This window comes from Vigna unguiculata, chromosome 5, assembly GCF_004118075.2.
Source record: "Vigna unguiculata cultivar IT97K-499-35 chromosome 5, ASM411807v1, whole genome shotgun sequence".
NCBI lineage: Eukaryota > Viridiplantae > Streptophyta > Magnoliopsida > Fabales > Fabaceae > Vigna > Vigna unguiculata.
The window spans coordinates 15,361,714-15,385,857 of NC_040283.1; the positions used below are offsets into that span (position 1 = coordinate 15,361,714).

A 24,144-nucleotide genomic window follows, 5' to 3' on the forward strand; every position below is an offset into this window, starting at 1 on the left:
ATGTTTATTTACTTAACATCGACTATCTATGCATTAATATCGACATTACAACCTTACGATAACTCTTCGAGAAATCTCACTTATTCAGTTAAAAACTTTCATCTTTATCGCACTTTTCAACACTACTTCATATATTTCACCCTATCCCTTGATTTTACCCCGATCTCTCCCTACTTAATACTATCGTGTACTTAGCCATTATGCTTGACTACTTTGTATACTTACTCCTTATACTCAGTCACACACCGAGCTCTCAGTTATTTACACCATTATACACTTAACCATTATGATTATCCACTTTATGCACCCATCCCTTACACTCGATCATGCACCGAGCTCTCAGTTCTTAACACCATTATACACTTAACCATCAAGATTAGTCACTTTATGCACCTATCCTTTACACTCGATCATGCACCGAGCTCTCAGTTTTTAACAACATTATACACTTAACCATCAATGCACATATCACTTACACTCGATCACACACCGAGCTAAAAAGGCTTTCATCAAGCAACTCGGCTTGGAATAGAACACGAAGGCTCTCATCAAGCAACTCGGGTTGGAATAGAACATGAAGACTCTCATCAAGCAACTCGGGTTGGAATAGAACATGAAGGCTCTCATTAAGCAACTTGGCTTGGAATAGAACACGAAGGCTTTCATCAAGATACTCGGCTTGGAATAGAACATGAAGGCTCTCATCAAGCAACTCAGCTTGGAATAGAACACAAAGGCTCTCATCAAGCAACTCAGGTTGGAATAGAACACGATGGCTCTCATCAAGCAACTCGGCTTGGAATAAAACACGAAGGCTCTCCTCAAGTAACTCAGCTTGGAATAGAACACGAAGGCTCTCATCAAGCAACTCAGTTTGGAATAGAACACGAAGGCTCTCATCAAGCAACTCGGTTTGGAATAGAACACAAAGGCTCTCATCAAGCAACTCGGCTTGGAATAGAACACGAAGACTCTTTTTAACATCAAACAGTTAATGATTTATATATATATATATATATATATATATATATATATATATATATATATATATATATATATATATATAAAGGAAAATACAAATAATTTAAATAATCAAAAACAATGTCACCTTCTTAACTAAAATAAAAACGTAAATTTACTGCATTCCATGTTCATGGTATGTCCTTACCATCCAATGTTTACAACTTATATGCTCCTTCTCCCAACACTTCTTTAACACGGTAAGGTCCGGTCCATTTTGGTGCTATTTTGTTATCCATCTGAACCAGTTGGGCCTTTCTTAACACCAGATCCTCCACTTGAAAACTTTTGGGTACTACCTTGGTTTTATACCTTCTTTCCAATCTTCTTTTAATTGCTTCTCCTGAAATTCGAGCCAATTCCCTGACTTCCTCTATGGTGTCAAGATTTGCACGATGTCCACTCTCGGAAGCTATAACGACAAATGATCTTACTCTCTCAGTATTTTCAACAATTTCCACGGGTATCATGACATCCGTACTGTATATCAAGTGATAGAAGTCGTACACCACCAAATTAAAATAGTTAAATGTAGTATAAGAAAGTTGAACCAAGTCATCTCCAACGACCAATATTTTCATCCAAAGCTTCAATTTCCATATGAACACAACACTATAACACAAGGGGGGGTTGGCAGATTCAGTGGAAAAAATGAAGAAAAATCACAAAAAACATTGTTGAAATATAGAAAATGGAATTTTTGGAGAATCTGAGTTTGATAACCGGTAGAGCGGGTTCCAACAAGGTAGGAAATTAAATTCCACCCCAAATGCATATAAAATAATGTTGATTCTGATAACCATAGCAAAAGTTATGGTCCTCTGAAGTTTGACTAAAAATTAGTTCAAAATTTTTTTGAATCTCTCAAATCAGACAATACTAATTGCTCCAACTATTTTTCCCATCAAGTTCAATGTCTTAGAAGTGGGGGGGGGGGGATTTTCAAGTACAAGCACCGTAGTTACCAGAACAAAAATCCACAAGTTAAATGCTAGAATTCGACACTATTCATGCACTATTCACTACTCTAGATGACATTATTCATGCGCGCCGCAACACTATTCACTCTACTACACAAACAACACACACACTACACGAAAACACACAGAAACACTACCACAATCAACATATACCAACTCAACCACACTTGAACTACAAACACACCAAAACACCAACACACAAACATATTGAAAATTTTACTTTGAACAAAACTATTGGTCCCCGACAACGGCGCCAAATTTGATAGAGGTCGTACCCCCACCAAATTAAAATAGTTAAATGCAGTATACGAAAGTTGAACCAAGTCGTCTTCCAACGACCAATATTTTCGTCCAAAGCTTCAATTTCTAGATGAACACAACACTATAACATAAAGGGGGGTTGGCAGATTTAGTATGCTAATCAACAAATTAAATTGAATGCGACAGTGATTAAAAAACATATTTACATCCTTGATTCAAACACAATTTTAGTTATCATAGGCTACCAAATTAACACCTCTGCCTTCTCTCAATCCACTAGATAAGAATTCACTAAGCGAAAGTTACAATCAAGCTTCATTGTGCAATTAAGCAATGCACACATCCTTAAATTCGTGACAACCAAGCTACATACAATAAGCATGAACATAACTTAACCCAAACACATGCAATTACTCTGTAAATTAAGCACAAACAGATTCATCACATGCATTCTCCGAATTCAGAACAAAGAGACATGGTAGATTTCACAAAACAAGCACAACCTCAAAGCTTCATTGCATTTTTCATCAAGGAGTCAATACATGAATTTAGCTAGACATGGAAATGGGCCAATTAAACACTTCAATCTGAATGCAACAAAACAGAACATCAAAAGCCAAAATCCCTAACCTACGAATTGTTCAAACACAAATTCAAGAGCAAAAGAGAAATTTCAAGGCTTTGAATGAACGAAAATCAATACTATCATATAAAAATCGAAAACCCCATCAATGGGTGTTGTTCCAAGTCAATAAATTCCATGAAATGAGATGCCCAAGCTAGAAAACGAATTCAAAACGTAAAACCCTCATTGGGAGTTGTCAAATGTGCATAAAAACGGTAAAAACTAGGAAAACGTGAAAAACCACAAGGAGCACCTCCATGGACACCCACCAAAGCTTGGAGAACGAAAATGGAGGTTGGAGAAGAGTAGCGAGGAAGAGTGCGCCCGTTTGCATGGTAAATGACCCATTCACTTAGATGACATGGAAATGACGTGGAAATGATGTGGCAACTCTCTTCAACTGAATATTAATGTCAAAGCTTCCAAAATCGCTTCACCCAAATACTCAAAAATAATTAAAAATGAAAATTAGGCCAAATAATGTGATATTAACCCAAATTTGGAACAGTGGCCCAATAAAGCCCAATAGATGAAAGCACACTAAAGATGAACAATTAAGCACTGAACAACTGTCAAATAAGTACACAAAGGCTAGTGGAATGGAGGAAAATAATGACTCATCACCAAGCTAAAAGGAGTTTCACATGTAGATGAATGAGGTGTGGTATGATAAGCCCAAAACACTCAGTGTATCTCATTCGGCCATTCCCCTTTTGCTGCTACCAATCTTCGTTTTACTCCTCTAAGTATCACCTTGTTAGCCGCCTCTACTTGACCATTTTTCTGAGGGTGTTCAACAGAGGAAAAAACCTGCTTGACCCCAATCTCATCACACAATTGCCTTACTTGTGAACACGCAAATTGAGTTCCATTATCTGAAATAATGCGCCGAGGAATGCCAAATCTACATATTATATTCTTTCAAATAAACTCTCTAACTCTACTGCCAGAAATCACAACTACGGGCTCAGCTTTAATCCATTTCGTGAAATATTCAACAACAACAATTAAGAATTTAAGTTGTCTTACTCCTCTAGGGAATGGACCCAAAATATTTATTCCCCAAGTTTTAAACGACCACGGTGCGTTAATAGAGTGTAACACCTCAGGTGGCGCCTTACTCTAGTCGGCATGTTTCTGACATTGCTCACACTTTCTCACATACTCCATACAATCATGTTTCATAGTTGGTCAGAAAAATCCACCACGTATAATTCTCAACATCAATGCCCTTCCGCCAATATGACTCCCACATATTCCTTCATGCAATTCGGTCATAATTCGAGTAACCTCCCCCTTGTTCACACAAATTAGCAAAGGGCGAGAGAATCCATACCTAAATAAGTTGCCATCAATCAATGTATACCGACTTGAGTTCCTCTTTATTCGTCCTGCCTCCTCTACATCACCAGGTAATTGTTATCTGCAAGATACCTTTTTATTGGTGTCATCCAGGATTCTTGAGTTGTCTGGATCTCCATAATTTGATGCTTTTCCCTTATATCTACTCGAGGGGACATTAACGTTTCCCTTATTACTAACTTGTGCTGACCTGGATTCGTACAACTTGCTAATTTTGATAACAAATTTACTCGGTAGTTTTGTTCTCTGGGTACATGTACAAATTCAAAAACAACAAAATTCTTTGCTATGGTTTGAACAACCTCCAAATACCTGGCTAATTGTGGATCCCTAGCTTGAAATTCACCTTTTACTTGTCCTGCTACTAATGCAGAGTCACTTTTCACCAGCAACTTAGAAACCCCTATTTCTTTTACTAAAAGCATCCCAACTATTAAAGCTTCATACTCTGCTTGATTGTTGCCGGCTTTGAATGCAAACCTTAACGATTGTTCAATCAAAACTCCTTCAGGTCCTTCCAGCACTACCCCAACTCCACTTCCTTTCAAGTTAGAGGCTCCATCAACAAATAAGATCCATGAGAACACATCAGTTTGCCGATCACCAATCGGATCAGAGAGCTCTACCAAAAAGTCAGCTAAAAATTGAGCTCTAATCGATCCTCTGAACTCGTACTGTAAGCCATACTCTGAGAGTTCTATCGCCCATTTGACCAATCTACCCGATATATCTTCTTTTTGTAATATATATCTAATAGGTAGATCTGTCATCACCTTTATCTTATGATTCTGGAAATAATGCATCAAACACTGAGCTGACACAACTATAGCCAATGCTGCCTTTTCTATCGTTGGATATCGTACCTCAGCCCCGTGAAGTACCTTGCTCACGAAATATACTAGTTTTTGCTCCTGTTATTGGAGAGCCTCTTCTAATTGCCTATGTTTTTCTTCGGCTTCTTTTTGAAGTCGCTCTCTCTCTCCTAGAGCCTCATCTCAGAGGAGTTGGAGATCTTCTTCAGCCTTCTTGCGAGCTTCCCCCTTTTTTTCTCTAACTATGCCTAATCCACCTCGGCTTTCAGCTTTATTTCGTCATTCTACTATCATAGTTCCATAATGCTTTGCATGATCTGTTGTCGTGTCGGCCCTTCTCGTGTTGCGTTTTTGTTCTTGTTCATTGTCATTGCTTCTGAAGATTTATGCCTTTCCTTTCCTTTCTTTGTTGAAGTGGAGTCGGGATCGAGTTTTACCTTAGCTAATGACTCACTTAGGCCAAAATAAATTTGTCCCTTGACCTTGGGAGTAAAATTTTTATTTATAAAGCAATCAATTAAAAATATTGAATTTTATAGATAATACATGATAAGAAAAATTATCTTTCTCAAATATCCCCAAAATAATAAAAAAAATCCCTCAAAATAACCACATGCATATTTATTCAGAGATATTCCAAGAATCTCCCAAAAAATCAAATTCCTTGAATATTGGATATTAACTATCTCAAAACCCTATTTTTAATCTCTGTAAGAAACTCATATTTATACCAATCCCACTCTACATATATCACCTCGTCATTACACTGATCTCATTCTGCATATATCACCTCATTGTTAAACCGATCCCATTCTACATATATCACCTCGTCGCTACACCGATCCCATTCTACTTATATCACCTCATCGCTACACCGATCCCATTTTGAATTCTAGTGATTCACACACGATTCTGGATTCTAAAATAATAATCCCTTGGTATTCGGCATGTTGCTTATGCCAGACAGGTACATAGCTCTCTAACTTCTAAGCTTCCTCTTCTTTAGAACGAAGAACCCATAAGTCATCTTATCAATAACTGTCTTTCACCACTCCCCACACTATCATCATTGCTTCTCAACTACTCCCTACCACGTGTAAATCATCACACGGTTTCTTTTCAAATCACCACACAGGAAATTTCACTATCACATTCCTCTATGCTCCAATTGCACCTATTATCATCGAAGGACAAATTGGAGTTACTTTTTATTTACCCCCAATAGTCCAAGTGAATCCTATTCATAACCTCTTTTCTCCAAATGTTTGAAGGCTAGTACATGAGGGGCGGGACTATAAATAAATAATACTACTTCCTCTTCTGGTGTAGAAAATATAATATGTACCGAATGGTGTAAACATCATATGCATACAATACTGTAAAATATATAAATATATGTATATGTGAATATTTTATGTATGTTACATGTTATTGTAGAATTATGTGACAAAATTTTATAAGTATATTATAGAAAATAATAACAACAATAATAATAATTTAGGTCATCACATTATCAAGTGAGCGCATAGCAATCCCAAGGTAGCACCCAATGTAACATCCCTTTTGTTATGCCACGTGTAAAGATTTTTTTTTTCAAATTCAAACTGCATCAATGATACCATCCTATTAAATAGGAAGTTTCCAAATGATTTTATTTCAAAACAACACCTATCAGAATATTAATTTGAAATAACTTTATTCCTCAAAATAAAAACATGGATCAACCCACCAATTGAGTTAAGCCGTCAACATAAGTCTTAATACAAATCCTTTAAGTTCGAAAAACTTGTAACAACTAATTATTATATTTATTTAAAGCAAAGTTCCCAAAATGTAAAGGAAAGTCCCAAAAGCATCCCCAAATATATCTGCACCATCATCTACTCCCTATAATCCAAGTTATACAATCATCATAGGTGAAAACCACAACCACAAACATGCAAGGGTGAGTTAACCATGTAACATATCACTTAACAATGCATATCAATATACACTGACCTAGCATCATCATAATATAACATAAACTCATTTAAGATATCAACTATTACATGTTCTCAAAACCACAACATGTACCCAACAACACATTACCACCAAGTAATATTAAATGGGAAAAAAATATGATCTCATGATTAACCACTTAGCCAAAATTCACACGTCCTTTACCAAAGATGTCACTTCCCATTACTCTCATAGCGAGCCCCGACGAAGTATAACACTTCACATTACTCATATCGAGAGCTCCGACAAAGTATACAAACTTCCATAATTAACCACCCAACCAATCTCATACGAAATTTACCAAAGATGTCACTTCTCATTACTCTCATAGTGAGCCTCGATGAGATACGAAATCTCCCATTACTATTATCGAGAGCCTCGATGAAGTGTACAACTTCTACAATTAACCACCCAACCAATCTCATACGAAATTTACCAAAGATGTCACTCCCATTACTCTCATAGTGAGCCCCAACCAATCTCATACAACTTCCTATTATTCATATTAAGAGCCCAACGAGATACGAAATCTCTCATTACTCTTATCGAGCCCTAACGAAGTGCACAACCTCCCATTACTCAGATTAGGAGACCCAATAAAGTGTACAACTTCCCATTACTCTTATTGAGAGCCTCGACAAAGTGCACCTCTGGTACAATTGCATAGAGATACCTTTCAAAACATTCATACCCAAGCATACAATATCTCATCATGATCACACATCAATCAACAATCACATGATCATCCTCATGCATGATCAATAAACACACATGCACATCAAGGCCTTATCATCGCATGTATCACAACACATTGACAATCATACAATCATCATCACTACTAACATACATCATTCATCATGCCCAACATCCAATATATTGCAAACATAGCTCATCATAATTTATCATAACCACATTTTAACACAATACAACCATGAAAAACCATCAATCATGTGTAACATATATCTCTAACTACAAACCTCCAAATTGAGATCACACCGTTCAAACTAAAGAACAATATGTTATGGACTAGCTGCCAAACTTTTAGCTAAATCGGACGGTTAAAGAACATGGAAACTTGGTTTTAAGAAACCTATGCATACTAGAAAAAAATTAGAGCCTAACATTAGAAGCCAACGCTCAATGCCATACCTCTCATAAAAAAGGTCGCTCAGCGTCCAAAATCAACACTTGGCATCAAACCTCTTGTAAAAATGCCCAAAACTAATGCTTAGCGTCCAACATGGAAACATACTCAGAAATACAAAAAACAACAAAATTACACATGATTTAGTCATCTTAAGGCATACTAAACATAATGAAACATTAAAATTCATTCACCATACACATAATTTAATAAAAAAAATATTTTTATCTTCCCAACCTTCCACATCATGAACATAATTCACCATTGCACACACTAATCCAACCAAGCACTGACTTACCGATTCATGGACACAACCTCATGATTTCTGTATGCTACTGAACTATTACTGCACAACACAAAAAATATCCAAGAACCATGTACATGTTGAAATCATATTTACATGATAAACATTCACCTAAATTGATCAAACTTAACCCAACAAATTTTCTAGCCCAACCTCCACTCTATGAATTAATGTTAATCCCATCCTTCTCATGCATCACTCCTCATTTTTTTTATCATAAATCAAAAGGAGCCTTCTAATATCTCTACGTCATGATCAAGCCAACAACAATCATTGTTATTAATTTTTTACACCAACATGCTCCATGAAATTTTCTTGCATCTCTTTTAATAACAAAATTAACAAGCCACAGTAACAAAAATCAATACACCAAAAATCATAATTCTAAGAAAGATAGAAATTTAGTTATATTATCATTTTCACAACATTATCTCAAGATTACTAGATAATAAAAAAAGAATTAATGCCAAAATGCCTAATGAATTGCTCCATACAAATATACCCAATTTTTTCAAAGAAAAACATCACCCTTCCTACGTGATTCCCCAATTACAAAAGAAAGAGGACACTACTTTGCCTCATACCTCATCACGAATCAAAATAGAAGGAAAGAAAAACATATAGTATCCTTGCAATCCCATGGAAAAACCCATCCCCAATACACAATCATAAAAAAATCAAGAAGACAAGCTTAACACCCCTTACCTTGAATTCATGCAATGAGATCACCTTAGCCTACACATTCCCATTTTTTACTCACCCAAAGCCCCAATTTTTAACTTAGGTAAAAACTCTTTGTTTTCCCTTAGCTAGCAATTAAAAAGAAAAAAAAATTAATCCTCAAGAATGTACTAAAAGATTATCCATAATTTATCCTTTCTTACTCTAGCCAAAATTGGAACACATAACCCCTATTACTTAAGCACCACTCCAAACCATATTAATCATCACATCTTTCTTGTCATTCCACACACATGACAACATTACAATATCTCCACACATTCAATGCATTCAAGAAAAACAACCAAATAAATTCTAAACTTGCCAAATAAAATTTTAAGCCATCACAAAAACGTATAAGTTACACAAAAACTTGAACTCATGACCATTAATCCATAGCTAAGGTCTTAACCAACCATGCTACTCTACATCTTTGTTTATAATCATCACTTTATAATTATAATTACTTTTCATGGGTCTTACACCCAACACCCAGGACCACTAGAACTCATCGTCAAGTGATCGTCCAACGATTCCAAGTTAGTGCCCAAAACCTTAGACCTCTAAAGCTCAATGACTTGAGTTCTCCGCTTGGCGATCAAAAATTTTGTGAAACTTCTTAGCATCGTATCAAAAATTAAATCCTTATCTAACAAAGATAGGTTATCTAACTTGACTATGTAGGCAAGTCTAGCTTTTTCTTAATTTAAATTATTTTGTTCTTGTTCAAAATAGACCTTAGGTAGATCAAATTGAATAATCCTAACACAATCAAATAAGTTTCACAAACAACATTTCAAATCCAAATAAATCAACAACTCAAATCACTATCACAATAGCTTTAATTTCATCATCATAATCAATTCATCAATTTAAAAAAAAAATCAATCATTATAAATAAACTAGCTTCCCTTACCTAAAGTAAAAAACTCTGAATTGAATGTTGCTTCTACAACTCTAATTTTCACATGATGCTCTAACTCAACAAAGAAAATCCTATCATAAACAAATAGAAATCCACCTTGTACTATTTTGAGCCATCTGCATGAACCAAAGAGACCATATGCAACTAAAAACAATACACTATCTCAAAAAAGAGTAAAAAAAGTGAACTTACTCTATCTTGAATTTTGACCGATTAGGTGTGTAGAACTCTTTGCAAGGATCCTTCCTATGATATATGATCTTTAAACAGATAAAAGATCTAGAAAGAAGATAAAGAAAAGTTTATAAAAGAATTTTAAAAAGATTATACTTTTTATAAAATGAAAATCGATTAATATAGAAATTTTATTTATAATATAATGTTTTAAATAATAAATTAATTGAGTGTATCTTTTAAAAGCACTATTATTTTATACTATTTTCTCTTAATCCTTACACATTATACAAAAATTAAATTTAAGGTTTGTTTTGTTATTTAAAAAATATTTGTTGTTGTTTTCACTAAATTTAAGATCAAGAAAATGTAAAAGATGTAGATATGTTTCATTTTCTTAGAAGTATTTGGTAGAGACTAATAAGGTATTTATTGTTGATTTATATACCATGATTTTGAATTAAAAGAAATAAATAAGTTTCACGAAAATCATAAAACGAAAAAAATGTTTTATGAACTGAAAATGCAATGCGAGCAAGACAACAAAATATTGTATTTATTTATTTATTGATTTTCTGTATCAATTGTTCACATTATTTTTTTTTATATTTAGTTATTTGATTTGTTTATATTTAATTATTTGTATTTCGAATTAGTCTTGTTTTTATGGATTATTTTTATGTGGAGTTCAAATCTAATTCCCAAGTTGTTTATTAGATAAAAGATATAGACACTTTACTTGTACTACTTAATTTGAAAAACGTAAAAATGTTTTCTCTAGAACTTATTTACTATATTAAAATATATTATTTTACATCCATTTTACCATTTTGTAATTATTGCATTTTCATTAATATAACTGAAAATATTAGAATTGCTAATATAAAAAAAATCACAAGTTTTAAGTTTAGATAAATTAAAAAATACATATTTTTTTACTCAAAACAATTGTGTAAGTTTTTAAAGTCGTCAATTTTAACGTACGAAGAGTAAACGACTTTTCTAATTTTTATGAAGAACTTATGTTTTTATAAATTTCTTCAAACACATTTACTTAACACAGATGACTTTATATTAAAAAAATGAATATTTAATTAGGACATTTGAAAAAAGAATTACAAACAAACAAGACGTTGAATTAATAGAGGAATAGATTATCATATTTAAATTCATTAAAAACTTATTAGTTAGTTAACTTACTTTTTTCTTTGACATGATTAATTAACTTACCAAATAGGCTGCTTACCCAGTCAAAATAATCTTACCAGATCTTATAAATTTCTAAAACCCACTGGAAACCTGTGTATGTACCTTTATATGATAATAAAAAATTAGAAAGTAAAATTAAAAAGTTAGAAAATATAATATTTATTAAATACAAAATTATTATTAAAATTATATTGAACTATAAAAAGATTATTATAAAAAGCAATTACAGAAAAAAAAACATTTTTTATTAAATTTTCCACATATATTATAGACAATTATTATTTATTATGAATAGTTGTTTATAAAAATAATAAAATCAATTATATTAATAAGAGTAAGATCCAGAATAAAATATATATAATAAGAGAGAAGTTACACTTCATTGTTAACAGTCATAGCAGTTATGAAGTAAAACAAAATTTTCTACATTTTTAAATTAAATCTTATTTTTCAACACCTCAAAATCTCGTGTCATAAATACTTTTAAAATGCTTAAACAGGTTTTTTAGAATTGAACTGGTAATAATAAGGCACTGTTTGTTCTTATTAAAAATCTTTTCTTTTTCATATGAGGTAGTTTTATACTAACACGATGACATGCTTATGAAAAGAAAACATTTTCCAGAAAAGTAATTCCCATATTTTAGGATATCGATTTGGTGGGAAGCAACCATAAACAACTTCCTTGTCCTTGTGCCAAACACTTGGTGAACAAGACAGAATCGGTTTTCTCTTTCTTCCAATCCAAACCCAATTGCACCAAAAAAATTCCAAATAGAATGAACATTGTATTAAAGAGAGTAGTGGCTGGAGTGGGTCATAGTGAGTAAAAGCACGTTTGCCGTATCTCGTGAGGTCGTGTTCCTGTGGACCCCTCTTGTCCCTCTCCACCTTCCCTTCTTGGATTATGTGGTTAGATATTCTTAAAGTTTCAAAGTACATTGATAAATCATAAATACCATACACTAGAATAATAATATAATAATAATGATGAAATAATATATAATAATCAAACCAAGAAAATGGAAAACAAGACAGGAAGACAAAACATCACTAAGAGAATATGCACATATATGTGTGTGTGTGGGTGTTTGTATATATAGATAGACACACAAGCACATATGTTGAGAGAAAGGTAGTTTCTTTTCTTTTGGGTTCCTTTCTTATGTGGCATACTTTGCATCTCATGCAGCAGCGTCTTGAAATTCTCTGTAACGGTTATTTTTGTGAAGGGGGAGAGGAGAAAGGACACTGATCAGTGACTACTGTTTTTTGGTTGAAATTGCGACTTCTGAAATGGATTACAGCGATTACAAGTATATATATTTATATTTCTCAGCCCTTTCCTTTGCCTCAGTCTTTTTCTTTTTCTGGGTCTGTCTCTTCTCTTGGGAAAGCCACACCTTTGGGAACTGCATTTCGTTTTCAACATGTACTTTTTCGTGCTCTTCAATTTTCGTTCTGTGTTTTTATTCGGGACATGAAATGGGTTTTATGAGATTTTGCTTCTGATAAGTGTTTTTCTGGTTTTTTGGTTCGTTCATGTATGAGGTTGCTGACCATCGTTTCACTGTTTTTTTTTTTTACACCTTTCATCTGTAAACTTTGGCCGGTTTAGTAGTTTTCTGTTCTTGGTTTTCGTTTGCTCTTGGGATGGTTGATTCATGTTAGGTTTTGTGGATAAAGGGAGGATGATGGTGTGATGATGATGATGTTGGCGGGTCACTATTTCTCTCCCTCTTTCATTTTTTTCTTTTGTTTATTTGGCCCTTTTCTCTTCTTTTGCCCTTTTTTTTCTGCAGTAACTAATGGTTCTGTTCATTTTTATTTGTGTTGTGGTTTGGTTTGTAAGTTGTGCTGCAATTTACTTTTGTTGTTGATTTGGTTAATCTTCTTTGTCTATGTACTTTTGGTTGGCTTATTTATTGCTGAAATCATGATGTCTACAGTGTATCCCTTGTGATTCTTCCTAATTGGTTTCTTTTGTGTGTCTTTTTGCTCCTTTGTCATCGTTGCATGACGATCATTTGCTTTTTTCTCCATGTTAAATGGTGCTAGGGAGCCGTGGGATTGGCATAGGGAGGACTACTATCTCCAGAAGAGTTTCAATTATGGTAACTCTAACTTGTGGTTCTAAGTTGGATTAGTCTTAAAATAATTGATGCCTGAGAAAGTTTTCTTGTTTGAGCAGAAATTTCGCAAGGACTGTGGAATGAGGTTCCTCAAAATGAAGATCTGTCATGTGTGTTCAATGATGAAACAACCCCAGTGAAGGCATGTGGGGATTTTTCATACAATGTCAATAATAGTGGTAAGGTACTTCTATCTGGTATGCACTTATATGTTGTCTAACAATCAATATGTGCAACTTGGATATTAGTTCTTTTTCATTTCTATAATGTCGGGTGAACTTGACAAAACTGGTAGGGTTATTGCCTTGTGGAACCAAATTGTAGCTTTGCTTGTAGGGATATAGCTTTATGCATCATGTGTTGGGTTACCTTTACTTTGTATTACTATTGTTATTCCTGCTATGCTTTTTTATGTGCAATGTTGTCCTTTCTAACTCTAATAAGGTGGATTTCAGAGTCAAATGATCTGCAAAATGAACCAGACAAGTGTTTGAAGACTTCTTATCAATTTAAGAGACGGAGGATGCTACAATTCAATACTCAAAATGGGTGTCACTACCCCTCCAACGAACAAATGTCTTCAGCATATTTGAAAGTAAAGGTCAGTGCTTTTTTACCTTAGTGATTTTTCACACTCATAATTGGTCACGCCATATGAAAAAATGAGAGCACAAGTACACTTAATTTGAGCAAATTCATCTTTTTCTTAAATATATTGCACATGATATAGCTGACCAAGGTAGGAATATGTTTTGTCTTAAGGTAGCTAAAACTTGTGCAACTTTTCCTTGTTATTTTTGCAAGATTTCCGTTTTGTTTTGTACTATATTTCATAGTTATGCTTTTCTGAAATGATTAGTTCAGCCATATTGGTTGATATCACTTCATCTGTGAAGTAGAACTTTATCAACTGTCTCAACCGCAAGTTTTCTGTAGCCATTAGAAGACAGTTTAGTATAATAGAGCCTGTTTTAACTTAGACTTCTGTGATGACTATTAAAATGTGACAATGAGATGATTATTAACCTGGTGTTCTTGTTTTGAGTTGATCAACAATCCTGTTTCTGTCCTTCAAGGCTTCATGATTTGCAATGAACATTGTTGGCACTAGACACTATCACTCAATGAGATGTTGTTTGAGTTAATAATTTTGTAGAGTTGCTGTTTTTGCCAGATTTTGTAACTGTTACATTATGTGTATAGGGGAAGGAGGACCCAAATGAAGAGATATTCTCAGAATTTTCCCAATGGGTATCTGGGGCATCAGGTTTACCTTTTGCAAAGATTAGGCTTTGTTCTTTTTTCCTTTTTAGATGAATTTGATATCTTTAACCAATTACAATGAAACGTGCATTAGGAAGTGCATCTGCTTCCAGTTATGAGGATCTTGAATCAGCTGAAGGGTGGCTAGCAGATTGTTTTGCAGAGGCTGATATGCAATTATGTCCTGATGATTTGTATGCTTCTAAGACCGCCACTAATATATGATATGACATGTATCTTTTTATACAAAACAGTCTTATGATTATGTTATTTGACTCAGGAATTTTTCTGGGGCTGATGATGTTCATCTAGATGTTGCAGGTAGGAAATTTTCTGCCTGCCATTTACTCTAATTTCCCTCCTTTCTTGCACACTTTGACTTATTTGAAAAACGTTATATGCTTCCATAGATCTGTGCAACATCCAAACTGTGCAAGAACAAAATCCGGTTCAGCACCGCGCCACTAAAATCCCCAAAAATATTGTCTTCAAAGGTTTGTTATGTTCTTGATACAGTTCTTTTGCTTGTTTTAATTGTAATGGATATCTGCATAATATCTCATCTACTAATATCATTCAAGTTGCTAGGAGATGAAGCTGTTTGAATAAACTTCTGCATATACAATATTAACTTGCATAACACAAATATTATCTTTCAGAGAAGCTTCTATAAGAGAACTTTCTGCAGATTGATGTAATACATTAGCTAACTTTGGCTTATGGTTGCTGTCAAATGCTAAAGAATCTTTAACCAGAAACAATAGTACATAATAGTTATCTTCTTTTGTGACATGAAATAAAATTCTGACTTTGTTTAACAGGTACAGGGGGAAAATCATCTGTAGAAACACCCACAAAGATATCTGCTTCTGTGGCCTATCCATTTGCCTTCATTAAACCCAGTGGTGCTCATGGAGATGTAACTCTGAAGGAAATAAATCAGCGTCTTCTGTCTCCACCTCCTCTCAAATCCAAACCAAGTGTGGAAGATCCATCAACTTACCCAAAATCAGCCTTTTCTGGGAAGCCTGTTGTTGGAAAAACCAAAATTCACACTGAAGGGGGAAAAGGTAGCATCACAATTATGAGAACCAAAGGTTAAGAAGTGTTTAGTGCTAACTTTTATGTTGGGTTTGGCTTCATTTTGTGCATGTAAAACACCTGGTAATTTAATAGTTGGTATCGCAATGTTTTGTTCTTGTTATGCACTCATGATAACACCACCTTAGTGTGTGTCGTAGTTGAGGATCTAGATGCTTTTCTCTTGGTGTAGATGCTTTTGTTTAAGCTAACTCTGCTATGAAAATTTTGATCAACCCTGATATCCTATATTATGATATAACAACATCTATAAACCTAGTTGGTTTAATGAATTTATCAGTGTTTGTACATGTAAAGAATTTCTGTTTTTGTCCTTATAAATTTTGTTTTGTAAGCTATGAAAAGAAATTTAATTTGATGTGCTATGTCTGTACGCATGTTATGCTGATACAAGGATGTGTAACTTGCTTTAGAACTTGAATCTAAGATGTTTAAGAGTTAACTTCTACTAAATGAAGCTTAAGACGTGAATAACTAGGATGCATGCCTGATGAAAATTAAAATTTTAAGCACTAAAAAAGTTTATAAAAAATCATTAAAAATTATTAATTAATTGATTCACTTTATATTGAAATTTTTTCGCGCAGAGTATTCCAATGGGACTTTCTTTTCCTTGTAAGCAACCATGACTAATAGCATATGATGTTAAAAACATATGGCGTTACTTTTACAAATTGTTACAAATATGTTATGACAAAGGATAAACCAAAAACCTTATTTCAGATTGCAGACACAATAACTTTTATTTTTTATGATTTTTTTGCAACTTACTATTAGATTAAAATTCAATTTTCATAAAATTATATATACACATTTTAAATCAATCTATAATTATTCGATGCATGGTTTTGTATAGATAAAAACTATGTAGTTTTAAAAATTGGCAAAATTTATAATTTTTAAAGGATACTAAAATATGAATAATATTTTATTATTGTTCAATTTTTACAAATGTTGGCAGATAATCATAATAACAAGAAATTATAATTTAACTCTTAGACAACAAAAAAAACAATTTTTATGTAAAGTTATCAGCATTGTAACATATTATATATATATATATATATATATATATATATATATATATATATATATATATATATATATATATTATGGTAAAACTATTGTTGCGCCTATAGTTGTTAATGGAATTGTGGGAACTTTTAAACCCTTTGTTATTGGTACCTGTTATGAATGTCTAATGTTTACATCTTATTTTTGTAAACAAACTTTGAAACTTTTATATAACTTGACCATCCCATCTCATCAAATAAATTTAATCAGTGATATAGTCTTCTAATTTATATATTTGAAATTTTTACAATATGATATGTGAAATATACAATGTTAACTTTTATTAAATGGAAAAGGAAAAATTAAATATTTTAAAAAACTTAAAAAACCAAATTGAATAAAAAAATAATAAAAAGATCAAAATAAATCAGACAAACAAGCTAGAGGATTAAATTAATAATTAAGTCTTTAAAGAACTAAATAATAAATTAATTAATAATGGAACATAAAAAATGTAATAATTTATCAAGAAACAAAAGAATATTTTAAAGCTTCAATAACAAAATATATTAAACATTGTGTATATAGTTGGTGTGTTTTGGGTAGATGGGTTATGCATTGCCGGATTGGACCTGAGGTTGAATTATTTGGATCAACTTTTAGGGTCTTTCTTTCTGTATCTCCAAAATTTTTTCTACACCTCCAAATTTTTTTTAAATTTTTAAAAATTTCTTTGACCATTTAAGAAACCCACGGACATCACACCTCCAAAATTACTTATGGATGTCGACTTCCGGAAGTCAAATATGTCATCGAAAGTCAACTTCCGAAAATCAAAATATATCACTGGAAGTCGACTTCTGGAAGTCAAAATGTATCACCGGAAAGTCAACTTCTGAAAATCAAAATATATCACTGGAAGTCGACTTCTGAAAGTCAAAATGTATCACCGGAAGTCGACTTTCGGAAGTCAAAATGTATCACCGGAAGTCGACTTCCGGAAGTCAAAAATTATTACCGGAAGTCAACTTCCAGAAGTCAAAACACATTACCAGAAGTCAACTTCCGAAAGTCAAAAAATTAAAAAATTACCGGAAGTCAACTTCTGGAAGTCAAAATATGGAATTAATTTTTTGACTTTCGGAAGTCGACTTCCGGTAAAAATTTTGACTTCCGGAAATCGACTTCCGATAATACATTTTGACTTTCGGAAGTCGACTTCCGGTGATACATTTTGACTTTCGGAAGTCGAATTCCAATGATATATTTTGACTTCCGGAAATCGACTTCCGATGATGTATTTTGACTTCCGGAAGTCAACATCCGAAAGTAATTTTGAGGGTGTGATGTCTGTGGGATTTCTTAAATGGTTAAAGGATTTTTTGGAAATTTAAAAAAAAAAATTGGAAGTGCAGAAGAAATGCTTGGAGGTGTAGAAAGAAAGACACTTTTAGAACAAGTTTCTTTTTTCGATATAATCTCTCTCGAGTAAACGAGTTTTACTTGTTGATTTTCTAGATTGTCCCTAACTTATATTACTAAATCCAGTTCAATTTAAAATTTAATTTTTTTTATTTTTATTACTTCAACAGTGTAAATAGACATTAAAAAATGATTTAAACATATTTTAAGTATTTTTAATTAAATAATTATTAATTTTTTTGTCTATTGAATAATCATTTTTTTTAATTTTTAAATTGACATCTTGTTTTTTTTGTTATTTAGGTGATATGTTTATTATTTTGTCCATCATCTTACTTACTCTTCACGTGTTGAGAACTAATTTTTGTAATTAATATATAAATGATGTTATGATTGATCTAAAACAATTAGTGATTTTTATTGCCCTCACTAAAAACATGTTGCATAACAAGCTTGTTAGACTCTGCTATAACTTCCACATCATTACTTGTAGTGACTAATGGATTATCTCTTCTCTATTGTTGAGACCATTCTTATTATCAAATATATTTTTAATGAAAACACTAAAAATTATTTGTTTTTTTTTTTCATTAACTGAAATATTATCTTATATTAATCAAATAATCTCACATTTATTAACATATAGAAACAAGTAAACTAAACAAGGATGACACAGTAAAATAATAATCACTTATCTATTTAATAAAAAATTAAATACAAGATAATTAATTAAAAGTATAAAAGTTACCCAATATACAAAAACAAGTTTAATAATAATTCAATTAAAATACCTAAATTTATAAAAGATTTAAAACTTAATTATGCTTTAAAAAAAGTTAAATGTATCTATAGATATTTCTTTCTGCACCCAAATACCTTCTTCCCTTCCATATTTTCTAAATTTCCAATTTTGCCCATCATTATTTATACTAATCCTTAGTTTGAATTTATTTTCTTTCCAGTATTGTAATCCAAAAACTTTTCAGATTTATTAATTCCTAAGAGTATATTTAAATTTAGTGTTTTTTTAATTGAATAATCGATAATCTAAAATATAATATTAGATACTATGTAATCTTAAAGTTAAATTTTTGGAATATTTATTTCTTCAAAATTATATATTTTAAACGATAGTTAACATTCTAAATTATATAATATAAAATGCAGGTATAATTATTGATTTGTCTCTCAATTGAATTTGTTCAATTTGATTTCTGAATTTTTGAAAAAATTTGGTACCCTTACTTTTTAAAGTTGATTTATTTAGTACCTCTCATTATACTTTATTGAACCACTTAAAAAAAAAGGTATCAAATTGCATCTTTCAAAAACTCAAGGATCAAATTGAACATTTTAAAAATTTGGAAACCAAATTGAACCAACTCAAAAATTGAGGGACCAAATCAATAATTATACCTAAAATGTATTTTTGAAATATTTTCGAAGTGTCATCATCAAATATAATTTTTTCACTCCTGAATTGATTAATCTAGAACTGAAATTTTCTGCTTCGAATAACACAATGGTAAACTTTCTCTTTTTTAAAAAGTTTGTAATCCAGGATATGATTTAATATCCAGAATTTGGTACTATGCGGTGGAACATAATGCACTTGGCCATTTCTTCATACAAGAACCCTAAAACAATAAATTTTGATTGTTTGGGTGGGACATAATTCAAAAAGACATTATCGTCGATGACTTTAGCCACGTTCCAATGTTGGAATAAATTTATCACTTTGTTGGGAAACAAGATTTTGGAAATACATCAACTATGAAAGTTCCAGACGAAAATCTGAAATTAAACAAATTAATCGTATTTGAATTATATAATTCTAAAATATAAAATTCACTAATATTTTAAATCATATAAATTAAAAATGTTAAATAATATTAAAATTAAATAATTTCAGATTTTTAAAACAAAACATTAAAGTTTTTAAATTTTAATTATGTAATTCAAAATATTATTTTCAAGGTTCAGATGATATAATTTAAAAAAAAATCTAAATTTACATATATTATTACGAATTATTTAATCTGAAAGTTTCCGAACTATACTATAAGAATTTCAAATGGGATACCATAATAAAAACAAAGAGCAGAATTCGAAACTAAAAAAATATGAACATATACAGAAGAAGTTCTAAGCATAGAAAAAGAAATACATCACTAAAATAAAACTATGAATAATTTTAATGACTAAAAATATGTTTAAAAGTTAATTTAAAGACTAAATTTTTAAATAAAAATTAATTTAAGACTAATTTAAAATTATTTTAACTATTAATAATTTTTAATTTATAAATTGATATCTAAATTTATCATATTAATTATTTTTTATTTTTAAAATTGATTATTATTAAAATATTTTTGTATATATATTTGCATTTTCTTCATTTTATTTCTTTATTTCACTATTACTTACTCTATTTTCTACTGCGCAATTACTATTTTCAAAGTAAATAAAGCAAAATTCATGATTTTGATATTTAAATAGATTACATCGACAGCTGTTTGAGATTTTTTTTTTTGTTTGGAATTTAATGTAATATTCCTGTTTTTTTAAATATTTACAATAAAAAGTGTAAATATTGTAACAATTTTCTTATGAATATGTAAGTCACACGAGCTACATTGAAATCAATTTAATTTTCAATCTAATGCAGTTAAATTGTGTTTATATATCCTTCTATTTAAACACTTTAAGTTGGTTTGAATTGAACCATCGGGTTTAAATAAATTATCATATTTCAATTAAAAGAATATATCAAAGTAAATGGTTTTGATATTTTTTAATGTCTATAATAATGATTATATTTATAGGACATATATGAAAACAATCATATGATAACATAAAATTATTTCTATACTAAAATTATTAAATAATTAATATTTTAATATATATGATATTGATTTGGTTGTATTCATTCAATTTGAAATTCATGATGAAATTCATGATGATCATGCCACTTAATGAAATAATTAGTTCACTATTTTCTTATATCTTTTCCTTTTTCCCATATATTTTTTCTAGTGCTTAATGAGAGAGAAAACAAATATATTTTCTTTATGCAAATTTAATTCAATAGAAGTTTTAAATAATTAATTTTTAATTTTTTTATTGTGGTGATGAAACATAAATATTTTTTTTCCTAAATTATTACAAAAAATTTGTGTTTTGTCCTTAAACTAAAATATAAGTATTTTTTTTCTTACATCTTATGAAAGTAAAATATAAAGTTCGTAAACTAAAATATAATTGTAGGACTACTACCATCTTCTTTTTCTAATGAATATATTTTGGTATTAGTTGACTATATGACAAAGTGAGTTGAAATACTGGCAGTTTCTAAGGTCGATGCCAAAACAATTATCAAATTTATCAACAGAACATTTTCAATAGGTTGGGAACCCCGAGAGTGTTGATTAGTGATAGAGGTTCACATTTTTGCAATGTTCAACTTCCAAAAAGTTTGGAGCATTATGGAGTGTGACATAAAACTGCATCACCTTATCATCCACAGACCAATGGACAAACAGAGGTGTCAAACAGGGAAATCAAACATGTTCAAGAGAAAATAGTGGCATCTTCAAGAAATGATTGATAAATAAAGTTGGATGACACACCGTGGGCCTATAGAACTACTTATAAGTCTTCTACTATTTATCCCAATTCCAACTGGTATACGGTAAGTCATGTCACTTACCGGTCGAGTTGGAACATAAGACTTATGGGCTCTGAAATTTTTGAATTTTTGACTCAAAGGTTGTAGGAGATAAAAGAAGATTACAACTGTAGGAATTGAAAGAAATGAGACTCAAGGCTTATGAGTCCTCTAAGCTTTACAAGGAAAGGATGGAAGCTTATCATGACAAGAAAATTCTCAAAAAAGAATTTTATCCAAGCCGATCAGTGTTACTGTTCAATTCCATGTTAAGGTTATTTTCTGGAAAACTCAAATCAAAATGGCTAGGACTAGAGATGACAAAAATACTCGTGTCTGTGGGTATCCACGAATAAAATCCGTGATGGATATAGTTGGTATGGTACCCGTGGGTATTTGTTACCCGTGAGTAGTTGGTATTTTAATATCCGCTTATAAATGGGTTGGATGCGGGTATCATACTATCCGTACTCGCGAGTACCCGTTACCCGTAAAAAATTTAAATTTAAATTTAAATTTATGTTTTATGAAGTTAAATTTAATGAAAATTAAATTTTAATTTACATTTTATTAGATTAAATTAAATTTATATTTAATATAATTTATATTTTATTTTACATTTTTTTGTAAGTTTATTTAAATTTAATTTTAAATATTTATAAAATAATTATTTTTAATATTTACGGGTATTCACGGGTTTTAAAATATCCACGGATATTTTTTAAACGGATACCCGTGCGGGTAGCGGGGTAGATAACATGTGAATTTTTTTGTCGTGGGTCGGGTTACGGGTAGGCACTATCCGTACCCGACCCGACCCGTTACCATCCCTAGTCAGGACCATTTCTTGTCAAACATGTTGAACCCTATGGAGCTATTGAGTTAGAGGATCCTGAATAAAAAAGTTTGGTTGTAAATGAGCAAAGGTTGAAAGCCCTATTTTGGTGGTGAGGTTGATAGGCTTGCAACAATCATCCAATTGGACGATCCCTAATGATACAATCGTTAGGCTCCTGACGTTAAACAAGTGCTTCTTGGGAGGCAACCCAATGTTTAATTATGTTTTTGCATTTTAATTTTATCTTGTGTTTGTTAAATGTGTTTGTGTATATAATTCTATGTTTATATGTCAAAAGGTGAGTTTTTAACATTCAAGTGTCTCAATAGAGAAAACCATGCATACTTGGGTGTTTGCAAGCAAAGTTGATGTGTTAAGCATGAGGATAAGTTTTGGTGCGAATTGATCAGTGAAGTTAAAAATTGCCTTATTTAGGTCAAATTGTGAAATTTGAGTTTGAGAGCTTGATTTTGAGTTTGATGATGTGAAACTTTTTGAAATGATAGAGAATGAATCGGAAAATAATTTGTTGAGTGTTTATTGGTTAATTGGACTAAACTCATCATGAATTTATTGAGCAAAAGTTGAAAACAATTTTGAAAAGTGGCAAAATTTTTTGTTTCTCTAAAACTACAATTCTCGCCTAAGTTAAGCCTTTCTCGCTTGGGCGAGATATACAAATAACAGAACTAGAAGTTTTTCTGATAATCTAACTTAAGTGAGAATGGGCTTGCCTAAGCGAGTTTTGAACTAAAAATTTGATTATTCTCTATAATTTTCACTTAAGCTAAAACAACCTTGCGTGGGAGAGAATGGTATGTAACAAATTGTTTGACCACTAGAGCTTTTAGCTTGGGTAACAGCAAGCCCGCCTAGATGAAATTTTTTAAACCTTTGGTCACATTAATCTCGCTTAACCAGGACCCGTGTTGCTTAAGCGAGAACACGCGACCCTAAATTAAGTGGCAATAGGGGGAGAACTGATTCAAAATTACTTTCTCCCTCAAACAGTCACACATAATGGGCACGTCTTACTTCACTCAATTCTCTCGAATTTAACTCACTAAACCTTTCCTCCCTTTGTTAATTTCTCTTCAAGGTAAGTTCTTCTTCGTTTCTCTTCATTTTCACTAAGCAATTTCATGGTTTTATGCTCTATCATACCCTAGGGTA

General features: G+C 31.7%; 1 protein-coding gene across 2 annotated transcripts; it reads left to right on the forward strand.

The window, feature by feature from the left end:
- Nucleotides 1-12,574: 12,574 nt before the first annotated feature.
- On the forward strand, nt 12,575-16,302 carry LOC114183846 (protein XRI1-like). Of its 2 annotated transcripts, XM_028071000.1 has the most exons (10): nt 12,575-12,669; nt 12,767-12,850; nt 13,593-13,648; nt 13,726-13,845; nt 14,122-14,267; nt 14,870-14,933; nt 15,024-15,123; nt 15,210-15,250; nt 15,340-15,423; nt 15,751-16,302. In XM_028071000.1, exons 1-10 carry the CDS (start codon nt 12,656-12,658, stop codon nt 16,029-16,031), a joined length of 990 nt encoding a protein of 329 aa, XP_027926801.1. In that variant the 5' UTR covers nt 12,575-12,655; the 3' UTR covers nt 16,032-16,302. The 2 variants fall into 2 exon arrangements, with proteins under 2 accessions (XP_027926801.1, XP_027926802.1); XM_028071001.1 differs by lacking the exons at nt 12,575-12,669; nt 12,767-12,850 and adding an exon at nt 12,866-12,966.
- The last annotated feature ends 7,842 nt before the right edge of the window (nt 16,303-24,144 follow it).